General features: G+C 39.7%; 2 protein-coding genes across 8 annotated transcripts in view; one reads left to right on the top strand and one right to left on the bottom strand.

Moving 5' to 3' along the window:
• Window positions 1-3,403, top strand: part of clcn2 (chloride voltage-gated channel 2) — a 47,486-nt gene extending 44,083 nt beyond the window's left edge. For all 4 annotated transcript variants that reach the window (XM_022254461.2, XM_087147562.1, XM_087147561.1 and 1 more), the window contains one exon: window positions 8-3,403. In XM_022254461.2, the coding sequence (XP_022110153.1) occupies window positions 8-118 (111 nt within the window). In that variant the 3' untranslated portion in view covers window positions 119-3,403. The remainder of the gene's footprint in view (window positions 1-7) is intronic.
• A 493-nt stretch (window positions 3,404-3,896) lies between these two features.
• LOC110989814 (tumor protein 63-like) overlaps window positions 3,897-23,591 on the bottom strand; it is a 50,618-nt gene continuing 30,923 nt past the window's right edge. For 3 of the 4 annotated variants that reach the window (XM_022254456.2, XM_022254458.2, XM_022254460.2), the window contains 7 exons: window positions 23,220-23,433; window positions 22,566-22,684; window positions 22,259-22,344; window positions 21,955-22,076; window positions 13,093-13,521; window positions 11,136-11,229; window positions 3,897-8,986 (listed from right to left, as the gene is read on the bottom strand). In XM_022254456.2, coding sequence (XP_022110148.2) covers window positions 8,720-8,986; window positions 11,136-11,229; window positions 13,093-13,521; window positions 21,955-22,076; window positions 22,259-22,344; window positions 22,566-22,684; window positions 23,220-23,433 — 1,331 coding nt within the window. In that variant the 3' untranslated portion in view covers window positions 3,897-8,719. The remainder of the gene's footprint in view (window positions 8,987-11,135; window positions 11,230-13,092; window positions 13,522-21,954; window positions 22,077-22,258; window positions 22,345-22,565; window positions 22,685-23,219; window positions 23,434-23,591) is intronic. The other variant, XM_022254453.2, reaches the window with a different exon arrangement.

Raw genomic sequence — 23,591 nt, 5'->3', positions numbered from 1 at the left:
TTGACAGATAAGGCGAGCTATTGAAAGGTCCGCGGAGAGCAACAACCGTGGCTCCTTCAGGAGAAGTCAGACGGAGGAACCACAGAACATCATCCAGGCAGAAAGGTCTTCAAGCTGACTTCTTAACAGCCAAGAGAGTATCTGAATAACCTGGTCCTGACTTGCCCCTCTCACCTAATACACCCCAACCCCAAGCCCTCCCATGCATGATATTCCTCTAAATATCCAAACATCTTCCATATCCATGGATATACAGGTGTTTAGTTAGAATGTAGTAGTGATGAAATGTTGCCAAACTTTGTAGCTCTTGAGAGTATTTTGAGTTTGTATTGAATAGTTCAAATATCGCCTAGGTTCATTGGGTAGTCATATATACCTGATTGTTTATTTAGCTACTATAAGGATACTTTGAAATATAAGTATTTTGAAAATATCTCCAAACAGTCCATCTGCTATTTGTACATTGCAATGAAAGTTATTGATGCTGTAGGATATGTGTTTCCATATGTTACTACAATTTATGTTCAAGCTACTTTGCATGTATAAACTTTATGGAAAAATACCAGAGGTTCATTTGGCCTTAAGCACTGAGTGTAACTCAGCAAAGATACTTGGGCACATCAGTAGTAAGTTGATAAAATTTGAATTTAATCTTCCATAAATATCAAATGACGGCCCAGATGCTTTCTTGGCTGATACCGAATGTGTGTAATGAAGTACTTGCCAGCGAGGGATAAAATACCGATTTTACTTTTAATATTTTCTGTAAATTCTACAAGACATTTTGAAGGATAATGGTAGAGTTGTTGAATGCTTCTTGTGGCCCTTTTCACCCATGTTAACAAAATAGGACAGCCCAAGAATGATGTTAATAACCATAACAGCACATGACATGATCAGAATAGGCAGAATCTCTGGTTCTTTGTAAACTTCCACATGAGGATGGAATTCTGCTTATCGTGGAAATTCACAAGTCAACCAAGCTTCATTCCAGTTGACTGGTTTTTGCTTTACTCTCCATTTGGAAGCTGTAAACTTTGGTTTCACTGCTTGACAATATGTTAGGCAGACACTTTCTTAGGCAGTCCAAAATGTGATTGGTGTGTCTGTTAATGCCATGTGAAAAGGGTCAATACCAGATAACCCACCGGTGTTGATTAACCATATCCTGCCAGGAGCCCGTTTTCGGGTACCTTGGATTTGTATGCATAGCCGGGGTGCCCGAAATCGGACAAAAGAGCTTCTGCCTTGTCACAAAAGATCATACTCGGGAACAAAAGACAGAGCTGCTGGGAATTGCCAACATTTTTTCAGTTGTCAATAGCTGAGGAAATCCGTCTTGTTTTGAAAGAATTATACCACTGTTTGTGGCATTCAGCGTAAGCGGATTACCACCGGGGACAAAAGCGCTCCAGAGATGAGAGCAATACAGTACCACTGCACGCTAATCTGGCCGTACTGAAAAGACACCAGAAACACACCGTGCCAGTTTTGGGAACAAAAGAAACTCATGTTACACCCCACAATGTGGGCGCTTTTTACAAGGTGGCAGGCCTGTTTGAAATACTCTGACATCAATAGATGTTGTCTGTCTGATTAAAGTAGACACCAGACAAACACTCCATGGGGTATGGGGGTTCAGGAAAAAAAAATTTGAAGATTTTTGAAAAACTGCCCGTATGTAGGCACTGCACCCAGCAGGAAATGGTTAAGTGGCTATTCAGTAGGATGATCATTTTGTTTTTGGTGTTGTTGTGTACATGACATTAGGTAGAAATGATTGTTACTATCAAATAATTCATATGGTTTTGGTAGTCGCAGCTACATTATGCAATGGTCAGTATTTCAATGTGGTAATGATGTGTCATTTAGTGCAGTCAGACTTGCACACAGTGCAGCCTGTACAAACTTCATCACTGCTGTGATGCGAGTCCCTAGTGGTGTGTGTTGTGTGGTCATTAGTAAAGGCTGGTTCATACTTGGCATGAAAGTGAACACAAATGCACATTTGTTAGCACTGTGAATTCACAAAAGTTGAACACAATCAACCTGAGCTGAAGTTGGCTGCAAATCTTTGGTGACATTAAATTGGCTTTGCTTTCACATTTGCCTGTAGTATGAACCAGCCTAAGTCAGTTTAAACAGCTTTTGATTCATAAGATGTGCAGAAACCCATGCTTGTTTGTATCATTGTAATGTACAGTTACCAACTGTAAGTATGTGATTATGAATAAAGTGTGATGGACTACCTTGATTGTGCTATTGTAACAAAGCTGTACAAATTGTAAAAAAGGGAAATATTTTTGATAAGATAGACCATCAGTCAAGAACACAAATCTTGAAGGTACAGGTAGATTAAACATTTCATGATCTAGTGGATGTACAGAATTGTAAACCAGAGGTGGACAGTATCATGGAACTTCATGGAACTTTAAATACAATGATATGAAACCAGGTGGGTGTTTGGGAAATAGGATGAAGTAATGATGTTGTCGGACAGGATTTAAATAAATGATGTTTGTCTTTCCTGACATTGTGTTAGCATTCAGATATCTGAACCAGGTAGTAAGAACTCCTGGGATTGAGGTTGCCTGGGTTAGCTGGTTGTGTATCCTGTTGGTTAGCGTTGGCTCTGTGCTTGGTATACAGACTTGTCATCTCACCCCACTTTTCCTCTTTTTTTGCCCAAGAGTCTAAATATACCAACATCATACATGTACCTTTAGATATGGACCCAGGGTTAGATGAGGTTTTAGTTCCTGCCCTCCTTTTTCATGAAATTAACTCTGGAACTTAGTTTGGACAGTTCCGACTTGCTTTTGTAGTGAAGGGCCGATACCAAGTAAAGCACACTGTTGTCACATAAAAAAAGGAAGTTTTTTACCAGTAAATTCACCTGTATCGTTAAAGAACCCTATCAATATATGTGTTAAAACCAAAGCGGAAACAACTATGTGGTAAAACTTTAAAAAAGTGTCTCCTATGCGTCCATTATAAAAAGCGTACTTCGTAGCTGAAGCAGCTTGCCTATATGTGGCTCATTTAAATGTACGTCCAAGAAGTCTTGTCCAATAAACATTCCAAATTTATTTTATAACAGAGCTGGATATCTGTGGATAAAAGTGAAGTTACACTGAATATATTGTGTGATTATTGTTTCCTTTTATTCTTGAGCCATTAACTTAGTATCTGAGGCTGCATGTGTTGTAGAAGTGTGTGGTTAATTGACAGTGAACCATGGAGTCCAATTGATACTTAAAATTTATCCTGGATGAATTGTATTGTGTATTTGTCCAAATTCGGTACAGAGAAAATGGTTCACTAAATGCCAGAAATGTGGTTATAACCAATTGTGATATTGTAGTGGTGATGTTTATTAATAAACAAAGAACATGAGACAGTATCAGTTGCAAAGTGTTTGTTTTTTTACAGTGAAACATCAAGACTGTTGTATGACCTCATATAACATAAGCAATACCAATGAACAGCTTCCTGTGTTGATAATGAAGCAACCTTGCTACGTGTTGGTAAAGGTGGTAGATACTTTGGCAGAGTAATAGGTAGACCATCTAACTACGTACTTGAATATTGCCCATAATGTTTATGTACCATTTTCAATAGGTAGACCATCTAACTACGTACTTGAATATTGCCCATAATGTTTATGTACCATTTTCCACTTGTGCCAAGGGATTTTTGTATTGAACTCCACTGCAAATCTTGATTTGTCGAGTACCGGGAGGACTTACAGCAAATCTGGTGAAGCATTGGTAAGTTAATGAGCACGGTACATGGGAAATTTCACAATGGGGTTTGTGCTGAGAGTAGTTCACTTGAAGGGGGTGCGGTGATTAAATAACAGTCAGACATTAAAAACCAAACAGCTGATGCCACAATTGTTTTGTTGGCCAGGTGCACATATGTGAAGCATTTATTTCACAAATTAAAAAAAAACTGCCATGTAATGCTATAAAATAGGGCAGTGGACCAGAGAATTCACTAAAGCTTGGAGGACATGACTCATTTTTATATCACTCCCACATACTAAGGATTTATAAACAATGCAGTTGAATCCAGTATTCATCGCAAAAAGCCAAAAATATGCAGCATATACATATGACCCACTTACTGGAACACTGTGCAACAGGTCACAAAGTATTACTAAGGTAATATCCAATGTAAAGAATGTTCACACTTGGCACATGCACACCAAAAGATCAAAAAAAGGAAAGAACTTTTGCAAACAGATCAGATAACAGATATGAAAGGGGAAAAGACAGCTTCCGCCACCTTAAATGCCTGGGGCTATCATAGAATAAACACAGACTATTTTTACTTGACTAATAAAAAGCCATCCCAAACTTGGCCTTTTCAATCACGTTAGGAAAACTGGCAGACAGACCTATGTAAGCTGTTGTTTATTTTAAAAAATGGTTAAATATGACAGACTAAGCTAAAACGGAAAAGAAAGAAAATATGCCAAGACTAGCAAAACTCCTTGAGTCTACGGGTACATACACTTCAACAAACAACTTCAGTCAAGATGGAACATGATAGTCAAGATGGAACATAGTTTTAGTAATTACTTCCTTGTAATACTTCAGGAGTTTAAATATTATACAAAGCATAATCAATCTTTAACATTTAACTCCCTTTTTCGTTTTTCTTTATCCAAATTTTTTCGGTACAAACCTTTAGAAACATGTAGAAAAAATAAGATCCACATATTTACATCCGTCTATATACAAACCACCTCATGCTTCTCCACTTATCATCAACAACATATTTATCTTGCACTAAGAAAGAACACGTTAGAAGGTTCTCTTCTTGGTATAAGATAACTTCTCAACCATATCTTTCAATCTGATACTGCCCTTCAATGAAAACAGGCAAAAGATGACATAACTATAAACTTTTGAAGTTTGTAACCACAAGGTCAAAACTTATTTGATGTTCATGGCAATCACATCAATGGTAGGACCATTAACCACTTGCTGCTGGGGTTTCCTGAAGTGGACGCCTTGGGTTTATACGCATAGCCAGGCTGCCCAAAATCAGACAAAAGAACTGGGCCTTGTGACTCAGAACAAAAGACCAAGCTGCTGGGAACTGCCAACATATTTTCAGTTGTCAATAGCAGAGGAAACGATTATACCTCTGTTTGTGGCATTCAGGGCGAGTGGATTACCACCGGCATGACCGGGGACAAAAGTGCCCCAGCGCTCCAGGGATGAGCGATACAATACTGCTGCACGCTGATCTGGTCCGCATTTAAAAAGACGCCAGCAGAGCACTGGGCCAGCTTCAGGAACAAAAGAATATTACGTAACACCACACAAACAGGGCTCTTTTTACAAGGCGGCGGGCCTGGCTGAAATACTTGGGTGTCAATAGATGTTGCCTGTCAGATTAGATTAGCCACCAGACAGTCATTCGTGTTGGTGTAAAACATCCAGTAATTGGAGTTATGAATTTTTGAAGAATTTTGAAAAACCCCTGGGTATACGTCATGCAACTTCAATTTAACCTGGCAGCACATGGTTAACAAACCCTGATTGCTACATGTATCTACTGTTCAAAAGAAACTGACAAGAATTGAAACAAAAATCAGAAAAACCATCGAATTCTATACGATTCCCCATACCATTTAAATGACACATTTACACACTAAACTAAGCCGCTGTTTTGTTGAGGCAACAAACCAACACATTAATTAGTGTTAAACTGACCGTTAAAAAAATAAATCTTATGCGGTATGGCTGTGAAAAGAACAGGTTGCATCGATTTTATAAAAAAATGGGCTTTGTTGATTGACAATCTTCAAGAGACAAAATCAGCCTCCTGAATACAAGCACAGCCTGCTATTGTAAAAATTGAGTCACCTCGTTCTTCTCAGAACCAACAACTCCCAAACAAGGAAGAGACACAATATGATGACTTTGATTCTTCATGAAACTCTTCAAGGCTGAAATGTTTTACAATTAAGACTATTTCACTTGTTTTTCAAAGTGGAGGAAATGATGTTGAGGTTGACCTGGGTCAAACAATGACTCAACATTACTTCCAAAGTTTTAGTCAAGTCCATCACAAGTCAATGTAATCGGAAATCTCATCATAAAGAATGGCAAAGAAAGACAGACATGCCTTTGTCACTGTTTGTCATGAATACTGGTAGCCTGGGAATTGACACTGATCTGTGATGCACTGGTGAAAAATAACACACAAGTATTTTTGACAAAAAAACCTAAAAATACAAGTTTATCTTAAAGACCTTACAAAACAACCAATGTTTTTTCTTATTTTTAGTTTAACATTAAAGTACATTTATTCAAAGCACACATTACATGCATATGAAGACACACCTGTACATCTACATGTAGGTAATAATGCCAATACTTGGTCACCATTCAAGTTTCGGGCAAGTTGAAAATGTGCGTACGTTGTAAAGAAGGTGTTTGAAAACTTTATTAAAACAGTTCTTACCAATGACAGCACTAGTTCACAGCATAAGACAAGTGTTTCAAACACTGATACATTACAGTTTAACAGCTTTTGAAGTTTTTTTCTTAAAGTTTTCATCTTTTGTCTCACAAACCTTAGAGGCAGAGTTGCCATCAAGCATTTTTTGAGTAGCAAATCAACTGTCTGTGTCTCTCTGCATTTGCAATGAACAGCCCTTATTTGGTGGGGAAAGAAGTACCCAAGACGTGCTTGACAACAACAGTGCCAAGAGGTGTTGACCATTTTTTTTAACATTCACACGATAGGCTGGAATCCTGCAGGGCATGCAGTTGGGGCAAGAAGTTGACATACACCTGGTAGAACAAGAACAGTTTTCCTCAAATGTCACAACTTCACTCATTCCTACCAACTTTTCTTTTCATGAGGACAGACAAGATGGGTCTCTACTTAATGTAAATGGTGTACTCCTCAAATAAAAACACCCAGAGACATGTACCAGTATATGATTCAAATTTTCATTTACTGACAAATCAAAACTTTACATACTCCAACCCTAATATGTAGTGCCACTTTCTGTATTTTTGGTCACATCTCAAGGTCGCAGTGGACCACTTTCTGAAAGTTTTTGAATGACAATAAGGGGGTAAATGCAAATTTTCACATTTTAGAAATATTAATATTTTGAACCAAAATAAATCTCTCTGAGTATTTCCAATTGAAGTACACACTATGGACATTAAGTTGAGATACAATTTGCTTGACCTCATAAAGAAAAAATTGAAAAACCTATTGAGGAAATCTGTTTTTCTGCCAATTGTATGTAAACTTTTTGCCCCAACTGTATATGTAGTAATACTGCTAAATTCATTGCTATCCGGTTGGTAAGTGACTTCGTCATACACACGGATATGCCACTGATTGCAAGCTTCCACAACACAAAACACTTTAAGTTGTACATTAATTCCAAATCCATGGTTCTATGTAACTCTATGTGCAATGGGGGTTGTTTAAACTGCTGTGACATCACAATTACAGTATGAACCAGATACACGCCAAAAAGTGTACCTGTACGCTCAGGGATTACGCTCCTGTACATTTATTTACAAGTTTTCCATCAAGGCCCAATTGAGGAACCCAATTTCAAAGAGCTTCATGTCTAGCTTTTTTGGCTGAGCCATTTAATGTAAGCTACAGTTCTATGATGTCTACTCCAGCTTTGCATGCATCTCTTACATGTAGTACCTCCTACACACAAACCTTGGACAAACAAGTGAACTTACACAGCACATTTGGATGTCACTGTCCAACAAAATTTGGTATGATTATCAAAGACATCCACACTTGGTACAAAATATTTAATTAAAGCAACATGTTTGTTTTAATGTCACATATAAATATACTTGGCTTTGTGATTGGCATTATGGGATCATACATCTTTCAATGATGTAAACAGGAAGGTTACTTATACATTGTATGTATATGTACATCTTTAGTACACTTAATTCAAGTCTGACGGTATACATTCAATGGCTATCATACCAGATCTATGTGTAATGTTATGCAAATAGCACTCAGGTGCCAGCATTTCTGTAAACATCCTTAGACACATTACTAGATCTATGCATACAGTCATGTTAGTCTATCATCACACCAAGCTCAGTGTAGTTTGTCAAGATATTTACAATGATCTTAAAGTCTCTATGGAGTCACATTTCTAGAGAATCAGACATTGAAATCAACCCACAAGTCTTTGTTGAACCATTACTTATATCTTTACCTTTGCTATTACCTCCGGACGGGTCAAATATCATCTGTCTATGCGTTATCAGTTGACACAGCACACTGAAGCTGCTTTTTACAAATTCCTGAGGCTCAGTTCCTTATACAGACTCCACTGTACCCATAAAAGTTGGATTAAATAAATCTCAAAAGTGACCAAAAGAGAGTCAGTTTTCAACTTCTACTTGGTAGTGCAAAAACTGATGTCATTTCAGATGTTTTGCTTTTAACCTTATGTTATCACATAAAGCTTTAATGTCGATTCATTTTGCACGATAAAACCTCAGTTCTCCATGACACTCTTTGTTTCCATTCCACTGACCCATCAACTGTACCCATATTTGTCATCTGCTCTGTTAGTTTTAGTGAATACCTTCATATCTTCATGTCAGTTCCCAGTATGGTGTCAAGTTTGGCTTGTCACTGGGATGAGCACTGGCCTTTGGGGTTGTTTGCTTCAGACACCATCCTCATCCCACTAACTGTCCTCTTCATCATCCTGTTGCTCTTCCTTCACCTTGAAGGACATAGTCTGCTTCAAGGTGAATCTTGTCGCCTGGATGCGCTGGACCTGTGAAGCAGACAAGCCTGACAGACTACCAAAGCTAGCTGTGGAGGCATTGCTACCAGTCCGCAGCAAGCTGCTGGGTGTGCTGGTAAAGATGGGTGGTCTTCTCAGATGTAGGATGGCTTTCCAAAGCTTCTCGCGGTGTTGTTGGGGCATGGTGATACCAGTAAAGTCCTGCTATCATCAACCAGAACAAAACATCAGTTGGCTTATGTGCAGGACTGTATTCAAACACAGACATGATCTGAGCATGAGTCTACCGCTAAACTTTTGAGTCTGAGTGAGAGATCACCTCAGTGGAGTTTCCATCTCAAATGCAACTTATAAACGTTTGGGAAAAGTACTTTTTAAGATTCAATTGCAGCTTTTATGAGGTATCCGTTGCTTCTAGCAATAAGATGTAATGGAAAGCACATTAACAGGGATGTGAGTGGAACCTAAAAAAAATCTGAAAATAGCCGAAATACTTAAGGGCCCCGGGAAACTTTTGAAATGTTGATATGTTGTGGCACATTTTACAGCCTCCTAGGTCAACCATTTGTCATTTTTTCCTTGCCATTTACGCACCACATATTTCTAATTTTACTTTTTCTTCTTTTGTCTGAAATTCCTTATGGTTAAAATGAACTAGTAACAGGTAAATCAAAATTGTAAATATTGAGGTTTGTAAAGTGAGTTGGCCCTTTCCCACCTGATCTGACGTTTTCAAAATTTCAATTCTCTAAAGAATGCACATCAGACGTCAAGGCTTTTGGATTTTCCGGGCACGGACACCGTCTATGGTGTTTTCATTCACATCCATTTCCGTGGATTTGTAACTTGAGGATCGGTCTTGTTAAAGACTGTATCCAAGTCAGAACCTCTTTGGATAATTGTACATTTGAGTTGCATTGATATTTCAATGGGTTTTATGTCCAAAATTTGTTTGAAAGCCCGCAGAAAAAGAAGCAAAACTGCACCACAATGCATGACACAAGAACGTTCCACACCAGTTGGTACAAAGCCCTCTATCAGTGCAGCAAAAGCAAAACTTAACTAACCCTATTTCAAGCCACAAATTTACAGTGAAATGTGTGCTACCAAGCGTTATAGTGGAACTTGGTAGTCACTACTTCCGCTCACACAGGAATGGCTGCAAAGAGTCCCACTGACACATGTATGAATATTGATATTTCATTGGCAGCCAATCACAGCACAATGACCAGTGGTCTGAGGATGCTGATTACACACAATGCTTGCTCTGCGGTGAATAATAATGCACAGATTGGAATGAATTGTCCATGTATATGTACATCTACAGTGTTGTACATGTACATGTACGGTAGATTCAATCGCGTGCATTTAATATGCGTACTCAGCACTCCAGTAGTATACTGTTTGATGTTGGAAAGAGGACGTGTGAAGTTTGGCCTGACCATCGCGTTTTGTCAGTAGAAACAGGGGAAAAAACACGGAAAAATTGACACTGGCAAAAGAAGAAAAACGAGGAAAATCTTGCCATCAATGGCAAAAAGCGGAAAATGAAATTTGGCAAATTCAACCAACAAAAAAACGAAAATTGGCTAAAACGTGCAGATTTCACACCCCTGATTAACTTACAATACCTGCCACATCATTGCTGTTTTGAATGGAATTGTGAAATATTTTTGAATATAAATCTTTCATTTCTCTATTTGAGAAATCCCAGATCAAGACAGTGACACTATCAGATCTTGCATCAAAGCTATCCCTAGTTATGTGGATACGTCTATTGTGTCATGTGTAATAAAATCTGGACCTAAACTGTGTGCATTCAGAGCTATAGGCATGTCAATCATCAGCCCTTCACAAGTAACAAACCCACTCACAGGTACTAGAGATGGCAAATGAAGCAAAGGAATGTTTTTGTCACAATTTATTTGAACAGTTTGTGAATTTAGACCAATGGACTTGTGAGGATGCCATAACAATTAAGATTTATTAACAACATTTCCAATCAAGCACATCCTCATTGTATGTCTAATGATTACTGCCTGACAATGCCTTGCTGGCAGAAAAATGAGTAAATGGCTGTCTGAAGATGGTCTTTTCACGTTACAGTTTCATCTTTTTTTATCATGAGTTCACTTGGCCAGTGCTTTGATTGAGATTGGGAAATAGGAACATGTTACTTTCTTGAGAGATGGCAGACGGCTGTTGGGCAACTGTGCAGAGGTTTCAAATGAATGTCTACACAGTACATGTGAAATTCTTTGTTTGTACAGAACCAGTTGCTTAGGACCAGTGAGCAACAAACGCCTTTCAATAACTGTTTCACATTAAGATATCAGTTACTCCTCAAACTCACCTCCAGGTTGATTTCATCAAGTTGGTCAATCGTGCGTACTCCTTTCTTGGTGAAGATATCAATATACTGCTGGCATCCAAGGCCTCCAAGCCAGCTGCAATGTAACACAAAAGCTACACAATAAATCAGTTGGAAACAATGCAACTAGTCTCCAAACTCGTCTGGTTTTGTATTGGACAGTGGGACTCCTCCCCACAGCAGTGTGGGAAGAGTCTGCAAACGAATACCTACCCTAAACATGCAAATTCCTTTGCACTCGATTCTAAACTTGACCAACTGTAGTGTGCCCTCTAGGCCCACAATGCATAGTGGCACCCATTGCCATGTTCGTCCTTTTTCGGAGCGTGAGGCCCGAGCCAGTGGGGGGAGGACGGGAGGGTTGTGACTGTTAGTGTAGATATTTGTTGGCAGACTTTTCCTACACTGCAGTTGGGGAGGAGTCCACTGCACGCAACCTACCCAAACATTCACTAAATATGCAGAGTAGCACCGTACCATGGAGGAGAGTAGGCGAGGAGACACTGAAAGTGTGTGTGTGTGTGGAATGATGAGGGTCTACCGCGGAAAGGAGACCATTGCTTACGGTGTAGAGCTGGAAGTAGCTCATGAGGTATGGTGAAGGGGCAAGTGTAGACACGCCAGGAAAGAGCTCAATGCTAAATATTATTATTAAGTTGGCATTTTGTCATGCAGATAGTTTCCAAAAGACACTGCCAAAGGATGTTGGTACAGTATGCCAACCTTGCATGAAGACCATCATGTATGGAAGGAAGATAGTTTGGGCTAGGAGAATGTCAGTAGGTGAGACCTTATAAAGATGACAGAGGAACCAGGCTTACCAAGCTCGCCCTGGGGCCAAAAATGAGCTCTTGTGAAAGGGCCTAGGCTGAGGATGAAAGCCAAACTCAGTTAAATCGGAGAATGTATAAGGACAGGAATGAAGAGATTGTTTCAAAATCCAGGACAGCTGGTAAGCTGACATGTGATGCCAGAGTAAGCTTCAGTCTGAAATGTACATCTGTCTACAAAGCGCCAGTTGCCATAGTGTTTGATTGTAGGAATGGCTAGTTGGTGAAAGTAGGCGGTAAAGTTGTTAAGGAGAGGACTCGTAGGATACTGACAGAGTGACGGAGTCGGACCCCAAAACTTCCTATGACGTAGATGGAGTAAAGGGAACTTGCATTCCCACGGGTGGACTGGAGTGTGAAATCAGACAACGCCAGATCCACCAACGAACCTGGATTGAATCTGACAGGGGTTGAGTTACTGTAGAAGAAACCTCATGCATATGTAATAATTATCAACCAAGATTGGAGTTCAATCATGAGTTGGGCCTAAGGAAGGGCAGACACAGGAATTCATCTGACTGGCTGAATACCTGCTAGAACCTTACTACTGTAAGTTCAGGCATTGAGGCCACTTAAGAAGTGGTTTAGTCATTGGTGTCAGACCCAAGGGGAGGAGGTAGCGTCGACATTCCCTTTAGGCCTGCATCTACCAGTACTGCCCATAAGGAATATAAATTTATTGCAATACATTACGGTTGATCAAATTAACACAGGAGCGTGCAGCAAAATGGAAAACTTGAGAATTCAAAGATCACACGTCCATTAAGAATTACACTAAAAAAAAGAAGGATGAACATGGCGGCGGTGCTGCTACGCATCATGGGCCTAGAGGGCACACTACGGTTGATCAAGTTTTAAGTGAATAGAATCAAGTGCAAAGGAATTTGCATATTTAGTGACTGTTCGGGTAGGTCAAGTTCAGTGGACTACATTAACCCTAACAGTCCTCAATCCTTCACCTGTTGGAGGACTGAGGACTGTTAGGGTTAATCCTCAACTAACACTACTACATACTGAGGTACATACATTTATCTTCAAGCAACAGAGTTTAATCAATAAAAAAGCAATGAGCTTTCTGCTGTGGTTTGCAATTAGACTAGTTGGCTCACCTTCTAATGCTCCTATCCACAGGAGACACCTGACTGGTTCCTGCCACCTGGCTCAGGCCCATGTGACCCAACCCTGCTTGATCCTCTGACCTTTGACCGTTCGGAGAACTCTGACCTCCCAGCATCTGGCTGCTGGAGATTTCCTGTGAGGAGACCACATCATCGGTGAACTTGGGCTGCTGATCCACTTCCATGGCTGAGGGGCCATCACAGTGGTCTCGAACACTATTGGAGGTCACAACCTCAGCATGCGGTGTCTGATGACGGGCAAGAGTGTGTAAGGGCAAGGTCCCATGACGTTGCAAGGCAGCCATCTGGGATTCTAGGGACGGTTGACTGGGCAGGAGAGGGGGATTGTTGAGAGGGGAAGAGCCTTGCTGCTGGGAAGCACTGCTGGAGAACGAGTTGAATCGAGGCATGTTGGGAATTCTGCGATCAGAAAAAAAACCCGGAGGTGATCAATTAAAAGCTACAGCAACACTGGCAAAGCTTGGCTGGACACACACCTCTTTCCATGATTATACGTGAACATACGTAATATTTATCAAGTCAGCAGTAATCATTGCATGATTGCTGCAATCAGGCTAGCATCACGATGATTCTCCATGAGGTATAAAGGACAACAATTGAAATGTGCTCATTTCCATCCAACCATAACCAGCTCAGCTTGTTACATTAACAGTCCCAAATCCTCCAATTTCAATACGATTTTACATACACCCTAGGGGGTTAGGGTTTTAAAGGCTAAAATGTAACTTTGAAATACAAATGTACAGGTAGCACTTGGATATTTATGACCAACTGATGTTAAATGTTCAGAGGACTGAACTTGAACATTTGAGTTTGACAAGGTGGCAGTGATGTACTAAGAGTGGTGTGGAGATGTTCAAAGTGAAACATATTTCTGTCATAATCCATTATTACATACTGCTGTCATAGGAAAGACATTTTATTAAAATCAAAGCCTACTTGTACTGCTTACATTTACGGCCGTTTTTTATAGCAGGCTTCAATCAATCAAGCAAGGTGTGCCTTGCAACAGCTGTCTCAAGTCCAGGGTGAAGCGAGTCCACACAGAAACCTCTCGAAACAAACTTCAAGTGCTATCTACAGCCCATCCTCACAAAAAACTACCTAAGGGTGGGTGAAGACTATGGTTTGGGGGCTTGTCATTGGAAACCCCACTGTCTGACCAAAATCAATGAAGAACTGAAAAAATCCCATGAACATTTAAAAAAAAAAACTGACCAATTAAACAGCATTGCAGGCACTGTATCACTGAGCCCTGCTAGTCTGTAGTGTCTGCAAACTTAAGTTGATGAACATCTCTGCAGTACTATCCCTTTAAAAAATCTCAAATCTGCTGTCACTCTCAATTTGGTGATTAGTACCTCCAGAAAAAAATACATGTAACCAGAGCTGTATAGATAGAGAGATAGAAGCGGAAGCCTCAGATTTTGGGGGAAAAAATGACTATTCATTACGCGTACAGTAAAGCGTATACCAACTGTCCATGTGCACTGGCGGATAAACATGCCATTTTGTTTCCAACAAATATGGGAAGTACATCACAACTCTCTCTATACATGGCTCTGTTTTTAAGTCCCCACACCAACTAAAGTAAAAAACAATTGCAAAACCTAAGTCTCAACACACAGCTCTTAACACCGAGGTTATGGATAATAAATTGAATTTATTTATATGCAATTCGAAGATTTCATCACACACATTATATATAAATTTACAAATAAATGAAATGATCCATAATCAGCCCACTGGTATGTTTATCCATGTACAAGTACAGACATGTGTGTAAAATGGCAGCTTGGCTTTCTGCAGGTTATAGAAATATGTACATGTAGGTTTGATTTATTTGAGTATTTTGTACCCTTATGTATGCGTATGTACACATCCAAAGGACCATACTTTATACAGTGACATACAAGTTAATGATAAAAACTGCTCCAATTTTTATGGCAACAATTACATGTATGAGTGAAAAACCTGCTACCGGTAGGCAGTAACTTGATATTTATAACCTACAAATACTAGGTTATCAATAAATTCATATCATTTGTATGTACTGTATATGTACACCGTTTAGGAGATATATGTAAAAGTCAAACTCCCAAAAGCCAACCAACCAGGTTTGGAGTGTAACTTTAGTTTATCAAAATATCTTCCTGGAGTTGAAGAACATATACCAGCATGGTAATTATTTCATGTACCGGTATAAACAAACACAAGTCCACAAAAACAGTGTGAAATGTGATGCTCAAAGCCTACACACTACACTGACGCAAAATATGTGACTTTGCCAGTTAATTGGTGTTTTCCAACATGCAACTGTCATTTCATGTTGGTTTTGGCGATTGGTAAATTTTGCATCATGAATCCAGACAGACAACACAACATACTGGTTCATTTCATGAACAAAACAAAGTTCTGCTCTTCCAATTGTGACAGTCTACAACAGTTGATTTCAATTTTTAACATTGTCTTTTTCATTGGCTATCATTTGGTACATCTCAAAAGTATCTTGTACATTCATGCTAAAAGCATTCAGCAACAGCAGGTGCAATACGCTAAAACCTAACTCCACCAAATAAGTGGGAAGGAGTGTTATCATTGTTTCATGAAAGCACAACGGGACAACCTGTCACTATAATATTAGTTTAAGGTCTGTTCTAGAGACAGACAAATGACCAACAGGAATTAGGGCAACCATCCTCATAGGAGACTAACACCCCTGACATGAGTGACAAAGCACAGGTGTTCATGCTACTCAATTACTTAGAATTTCTCCACAGGATTATTTTTGCCCTTCTAAATCCTTCTGTTGAAAGTTTGACATGCCACACTGTATGCATAATACAGTTTCACAGTAGGATTCTTTCAAGGCAATTAAGATGCTTATTTTAGTTCCTACATGTGGCACACACAGCACTTGACAAAAGGCAAGCTGGTCTGATTCCCAGCCCGCCACTGCTCAAGTCTTTACCAACAACTACATGTAGTCAACAGCTCTTCCAAGTTTTTCATGCTTAGTAATTCAGTGGTGGGAACAATTAAAAAATTTCTTGGAAATAATGACTTGGTGCAGAAAGCTGCATGAAAGCTAATCATCCAGGGAGATATCATTGGTCTTGATCCAGCAATCAAGTTTTTCTACTGCATGTATCTTATTGGTCAACATCATGATCAGTAGCATCTTCTCTGTAATAAATATGAACTTGCTGCCAAAATCAGTAGCTAATTGAAGAGAAAACAAGGAAAGAATGAAAAGACAAAAACAAGTTGGAAAAGATTACTTGTGCAAGCTGGTGGTAAATTGAATCACATGCTGACCTCATCTCAAGTGCAAAGCCTGCTGCATGTAGCCCAAAATTCAATGATCACACCAATTGACTCGACTGAAGGCTAGGTGGAGAATGAATAAAGGTCCAAACCTGCTATATCTGAGTTTATCACAAGAGAGACTGTACAGAGGTTGTGACAGTCATACATTTGAGAATTGACTATGGGTAGAAGGGAACAGGCAAAATCAGAGGGGTTCAAAGGCTTGCAAGATTGAAGAATTAAGCAAGGACTTTAACTCCATGTTCATGTTCATTAAATGGCAGATTATAGTAGGGTTTATAACCACGCATACTGGTTATAAAATGACAGGAAACTACTTTTCATGTCTGAAAAAGGACCAGTCTTAACTGACTAGATGCAAAATCCGAACTGTTCCATTATATACACATATTTCTCTCAGGTATCAGAAAATCCACCTCACTGGGACAGGATATGAAACTTTTTCAAAACAACCCATTAATAAATAAAAACAGAAAGAAAAATCCTTATAAGCAAGGAATATTCATCTGAAAAAAGACAGTTTTCATACATGTTCACCTACAAATTTGTCTAAAAACAACTAAGTTTGATGGTGTGACTTGCCAGCTAAACTGTTATGTACAAGTTACCGGTACATGTAGCCACAGAATACTGCAACGTGTATTACAACCCTTTCAATAAATTTGGTCCCTTTCTCGTTGACATTAAGACTCATAAGCCTTTGCAACAATGACCAAGCTAAACCCTATGTAGAAAAACTTCAAATATCAATCCTGATAGTGCTACAAGTGATAATAAATAAGATCCAAACAAAGACATGTAGGGTATATTACGCATACATGTATTTAAGAACACATGTACGTACATATAACATAGGGAAGAAGTAATAAATTACAATTAGAAACCACAGCAAATTAGTGGCAATATACATGTACACATGTACAATGTTTTTTTTGCAAGAACATGAATACAATTCAATTTGTAGAGACATGCACTCTAGTACTAGTTTCTGAGATGCTCATCTCCTTAAGATGGGGTTTTAAACAATGCATTTTCAATGCGTTTAATTCTGTATAATATGCAGCTTTTGTATGAAATGCTTAAAGTAAACCCATTGATTCAAATTTCACCAACAGGTACATGTAGAAGAAATGCCTGCACTCTGTGAAATACTGTACTGTACTTTTGCACCTAGCAATCGTCCCCTCCCTCCCAAAGCACTCACCCCTGGCTTTGTGTCGCAGTTTAGTGTCTCTAATGAAAGCATGATTACCACTGACACACCACATAAGATGGCTACCTTCGGGGAGGGGGGTTTTATCACTTCAAGTAACAATCTCTACATCTTGGGTGGGGTGGGGGGGGAATTGATAGGCACATTTATGTATTGTTCACTAGGTAACTCCTGGGTTTTGTGGCCTTATTCAACTTTTATTAAACTGTGGTATTGCGTACTGGTAGACTTGTGGAATGTACATGTACGAACACAAAAACGGAGAGAACCATCGGATAACTCCCTACTTATTTGAATCTGTCATGTCTGTGGCTCTGGCAAGTGGTGGAAAGCTGGTGATCCTTTAAAAGTGATGGATCAAACCAGAGCGTGTGGAGGGAATTATACAGTCAGGATGAATGTTTCACTCTTAACATTCTGTATCAAACAAGACTGGGCCAGCGATGATTATGCCATCATTTGACATGTGGTTACACGTGTCTGTTCACAAAACTCAAAAGGAAGAGAGGTAATGACAAGATAACTTGCTTGCTGGCAGCTGAAAATATGACGCTGTCATGACAGCTAATATTTTGAGGGAAATTAATATCTGCACGTCAGCTGTTTGAACAATCCAAACCATAATGGACCAAGTAACTGATGCACAAGAGTCCAACAGGCAGGATATTGTCCAACCCAGCTGAACTGTATAAAGATATTGCTTTCAATGGTTTTCGACAACTAGCCTCCTAGGGCCAGCTGTAAGGCATTTTCCCCCAAAATCTTTTAAAAAAGGACAAAAACCACTCCCTGATTTTTTCATTAACGAAAAAGACTTTCACATGTCAAAAATATATGAAAACCTGGGCTCTACTAAGATGGTGTTGGTTTAGTCAACTGGAAACGAAAGCTCTGAAAATACAATGCACGGATCTTGCAATGATACAAACCTATGGCAGACTGGATCACAGAGCCAGTCAACAGTTGGTCAGAACTCACTGGAGGTACTAGATGTTGAAGCATGACAAGGCTTTGCATCATCATCCCATCATTTGCACTTTCAAAAAGCAGCAGCATATATGTAATATACAATGTACATCTTTACAACATTTGGTTTACGAACAAGTAGACTACAGATAACTTTGGGCTAACACATGTTATTGTCTCCATCCCAGCCTGGTATCCATTGCAGTTTACTAGGAACATTTTTCGTAAGATGTCATTGGAGCTCCCCTAGTAATAATAATAGACTATTGGTTTCTAACACCGTCCTGACTATCCAAGCATGACAGATACTTGTTTGAATCATGATGTAGGAAAGTTGAGTCACATCCCATTCAGATTGACATACAAAAATCACGCAAATATCTGCAAGATTTGAATTCCGTGCACATGTTAGGTACACAAGATCCTCAACACATAACAGGAGTTCTGGCATGCTGATCAACAGTTGAAGAATGCCAAATTTCAGACGTCACTGTTAAGTGAGCCAAACTCAATGCAAATTAATGTAATACATCATTTAAAAATTTGACCTGACGACATCCAAAGGCACCCCCATTATGGATGCAGATGATGACAACAAAAAAGTTTCTTTGAAATTTTTTGACAGAAATTGTTAAGCAAATTTAGCTTGTGGAATAAATTATGCTAAAACCAATGTTTAGGGTCTCCTCCTTTTCTCTTTGTACCAAAAATGCTCAATCTACATGTATATAGCCGTTTTTAGTTGTCAGCTTTCATGTTTCAATTTTTAAAAATGCACTCGATTAAAAAAAGGATGCAACCTCTCACTTGTTGACAGTGTTGTGAGAAGTGATGCAGCAAAAAGCTAAGTTGTTTCTTCAAATATTCTCCACTGCAGTTCTTTGGATAGCTTGTTTTAGTGTGCATGTAAGAAACCAAAATCTCTTTGGAGCCATTTAAGACTCTCTTTAGACTGTTCAGCTCTGTGACATTCTCATGTAACTGTCGGTAATGGGTGCCACAAATCTATCTCTGACTGCCTCAGTGTTATCCTGGACTATACCCGAACATGTCAGGACTGTGGAATATTGGTGAGCATAACAGTTCAGTTGTACTGGACGTGACAGCTGAAGTAGGATTACGACAGGAAGCACAGGCCAGCAACCCATCAGTCCACACATTTTGTTTCTCTGCCAGTCACTGCTCCCGGTTTCACCCGTTGGAGGGTTTTGAGCACCTTCCCAAACCTGGAACATTACAAGCAGAGAAACAAAATGAGTGGGTATGGGTGTGCCCTCCCATGCATGGAAGCCATAGGGGATATTCATTTGGAGCTCAGACAGAAAACAAGGGACAAACTCCCTCCCTGAACAACAGTACATCAAAGCTAGGAATCAAACGGCTCCACTTTATGGGTGTTGCTATTCTCACATTTCCAGAGGCAGTTAAACAGTCCCTTGGATCATCTCTAATGATCACAGGTATTAGAACAGACATCCAGTTTCTCTCTTGGCCGTATTCAGATCAGGACCATAATAATAACACACATTTGTAAAGCGCCATCTTATAGAAAACTATTCCGAGGTGCTGATTATCATTATTCGTGCACATTGGGTTCACATCATCTGAACATTCCTGAACCAATCTCAGCTCCCTGAGCAGTATACACGTGTACTAGTCCAATGCTGCCAAATTGACGCAAACAGCTAAACATAACCGTGTCTGTCCTCACAGGCACCCATTTAGGCACATGTAGGGGTAAGGTGACTTAACCAAGATCGCAACATGCTGCCACCAGCTGGATTCGAACCCCTGACCCTTTGACCTGAAGCTACATGTACAAACCCTAACCACTACGCCACACACCCCTAGAATTCTGACCCCTCAGTATTGACACACTTGCTAATCAGGCTTCAAGACTATACCGCTCAATGTCAGTCAGTTTGTGTCAGTATTACATGAGAAGTCAGAAATCGGAGGAAAAGTCAGAAAGAAAACTGCAGAAATATGTTATTCCACGAACGAATTACGGAATAAAATCACACACGTACCCAATGTGTCACAGCACTTTACTGACAAACAATACTTCAGTTTATTTCATTTAGATTTTTGAATTATCCAACAATTCATCTCAGGTCCAATTACCCACAACCCTAAGTCCATCTTGGCATGGTCTGTGATGTAAAAGGATGACCTCAAGGGAGAACTCCTAAATGCTCCATTCAATGCCACATCATTCCTCCAATATATAGACCAATAGACATTGCACCAGTCACTGTACTCCATGGAGCCATCCCAATTTCTGGGGCTGTGCTATCATGCCTTGCATGTTTTCAGTATTTGTGAGATAAAATATGCAACTTTTTAATGTTACAACATGTATCATGATAAAACTCACAATACATATCATAGTAACAATATGGCAGTCCCTAAACTTCTGTTTGACATGCATAGCATTTGCCATGCTATGCTATGCCATGCATGTCCGTACATGTACTACATGTACATGTTTGATTTTATATTTGCAATGGTTGCTATGTGAAGCTGCTACAGCTGTTTATTTTGAGATATCTATTCAACTGAATAATAATCAGTTCATAATTCCATGAGTCAGATTTTTAGAGCCTGAAATTGTTGTTTTTGTCACAACATGTTTATAGCCAAGTATTTTGATGCATATTGTTTGCTGTGTGACATGTCATCAGGGAATTCTTGTATCTTTATAGGGTTGACTTTCTTGTTTCCATTTTGGCATAATTGTTTGCAGACTCAAGTTTTCAAAATTATCACATCACACTGTTGTAGTCAACCCCATCACAAGTCCTTTCACAAGGTCAGTCATAAGTGATAGGACGACCAATGACAAAAGAATGCTTTTGTCACAGTTCATTCGAACAGCTTGTGAACTGGCTTTAGACGGGATGACTTGTGATGGACTTCCAGGGACTTTTACGGACTTGCAGGGACACGCAGGGATTTACAGAGACATACAGGGACTTGTATGGACTTGCAGGGACGTGCGTGGACTTGCATGACTAGCAGAGACTTACAGGGGCTAGCAGGGACTTCCAGGGGCTAGCAGGGACTTGCAGAAACTTACAGAGACTTACAGGGACTTGTGATGGACTCGACTACAATCAGCATCTGGTAGTTCCAAGAGTTTACTTCAGTAATCAATGTCTTGAAGCCACCTGTCAGCATTAGATATCGCATGCAACCCACAGCAGAGAGAGTACACAGTCAGCACTTACCAGCACACTGTGACCCTTGAAAAATTTAAAGGCCTTTTTCATATGATATCCCCTTGCCCAACCACCCCATTAGTTCATCCAAGGGGCACTCACTGTTGCTGAAGTCTTGCTTGCTCTGCCTTGTGTTGGTTACGTTGATCCTGGGTGACGTAAGACATCAACTCAAGTGATTCCTTGATACGCATCAGTATCTCATAGTTGGCACGCCCTTTCACCTAAAGGAAAATTGAAATATTAACGGACTGATTGACTTTTGAAGTTACAGGCCCACAGAATTATTTGAACTTTAGCTGAATAGAGAAATATCACAGCCAACCTCACTTAAAGAAATAACAACACTTTCAATAAAATATCAACCTTGAGCTTTCCCACTGTCAAATCAGCTGGACTGACTTACCATGATGCAGTACACTTCCTCATCAGGCTTCTTCCTTTTGCCTCCGATATGAGTAACACTGAACGACTGAGACATTTTACTCTGTCCTGTGGCAAAATTGAAAAGGGATAAAACTCAGAACAAATTTGCGACAAAACTTCTGCCAACTATTCTCTCAAGGTTTTGAAACAAATCAGCCGGCCAGCAAGCTCTGCCTACATGTACTTATTCCCCATCTATACCTCTTCTCCAATCTCATCTGAGAGGGGGAGGTTCTGACACTGATCAATTAGCCAGCAGGTTCTTTCTGTTTATTTCCCCTCCTTACCCCTCTTCAATGGTTTCTTGCTCTGTTTGTCAGATTGATGTTTCTCTTCTCCCTTCCGGTCTCTCCCTGGACAAGCACAAACCCTGACATCAATCACCTGCCTTCCCAGAACTTGGCCACTGCAGAATACCAAGATACCACAAGGGAATTATATATTACTTTCTTACCCAGAGTTGGAAACCTTTAGTATTTTGCTACATGTACCAGGAGCTGTACTAGGAGAAGTAGTTAGCATTTAGATGACTATCAATCTCAATGCATGCCATCACTAAATTAAACTATGTATTTGGCATTTGAATTCATTAAATAAGTGGTCACATCACCAAAGATGTATAATACATAAGACTAGTTGCAACAATGGTAATGTCATGTTTTCTTTGAGGTAACATGGGAACGAGTTGATGTGCCAAGACTTCGCAGCAATATCAAATGCTGTAGAGCTTATTATCTGGTCTCGTCTACAATGTACATGTAAATGACAATATGACAAGTTTGATGATGCTATGCTAAGGCTGGTCACCTTTAAGAGGTCAAGAATTCGATGCATGAAGGGACCAGGCTGAAGACAGCAATTTTATCAGAGAAATAACAAAACTAGACAAAGGTTCAAAGGAAGAAAGAACAAGTTTTGGACTTCTCTTCCTGAGTATGTACTTGTTTTCCAGCGTGAAGACGGTCTGTATCTGCCTCCTGTTCAAACCTCCAACACATGATAAGAAGCACTTGAAGGTCAGGAGGTAGGTAGTATGCTCCGTGCCCACCTGGGGCATGTTATAGGCCATCATCACACTCATTCTGCCTGTTGTTGGGTCTTCCTCATAGATGGCACTGGGATCGGAACAAGTGATGAGATGATGGGCAGAGAGTTCTGCAAAAGAAATGTTGGAACATTTGATGGTTAAATACATTCCAGGAAGGTAATTACCAACTTAACAGGTGACACTTAACTTCTGCTACAAAAAAGGTTGTAAATTGAAAGGAATTGTCCTGAGAATGACATACATGTACCTGCCAACAATCAAAAGT

The sequence above is a fragment of the Acanthaster planci genome, linkage group LG16 (genome assembly GCF_054643075.1).
Source record: "Acanthaster planci isolate LZ-2023a linkage group LG16, COTS_SCS, whole genome shotgun sequence".
Lineage (NCBI taxonomy): Eukaryota > Metazoa > Echinodermata > Asteroidea > Valvatida > Acanthasteridae > Acanthaster > Acanthaster planci.
The sequence above is the reverse complement of the archived record's forward strand: the minus strand, read 5'-3'. Positions and strand labels throughout refer to the sequence as shown.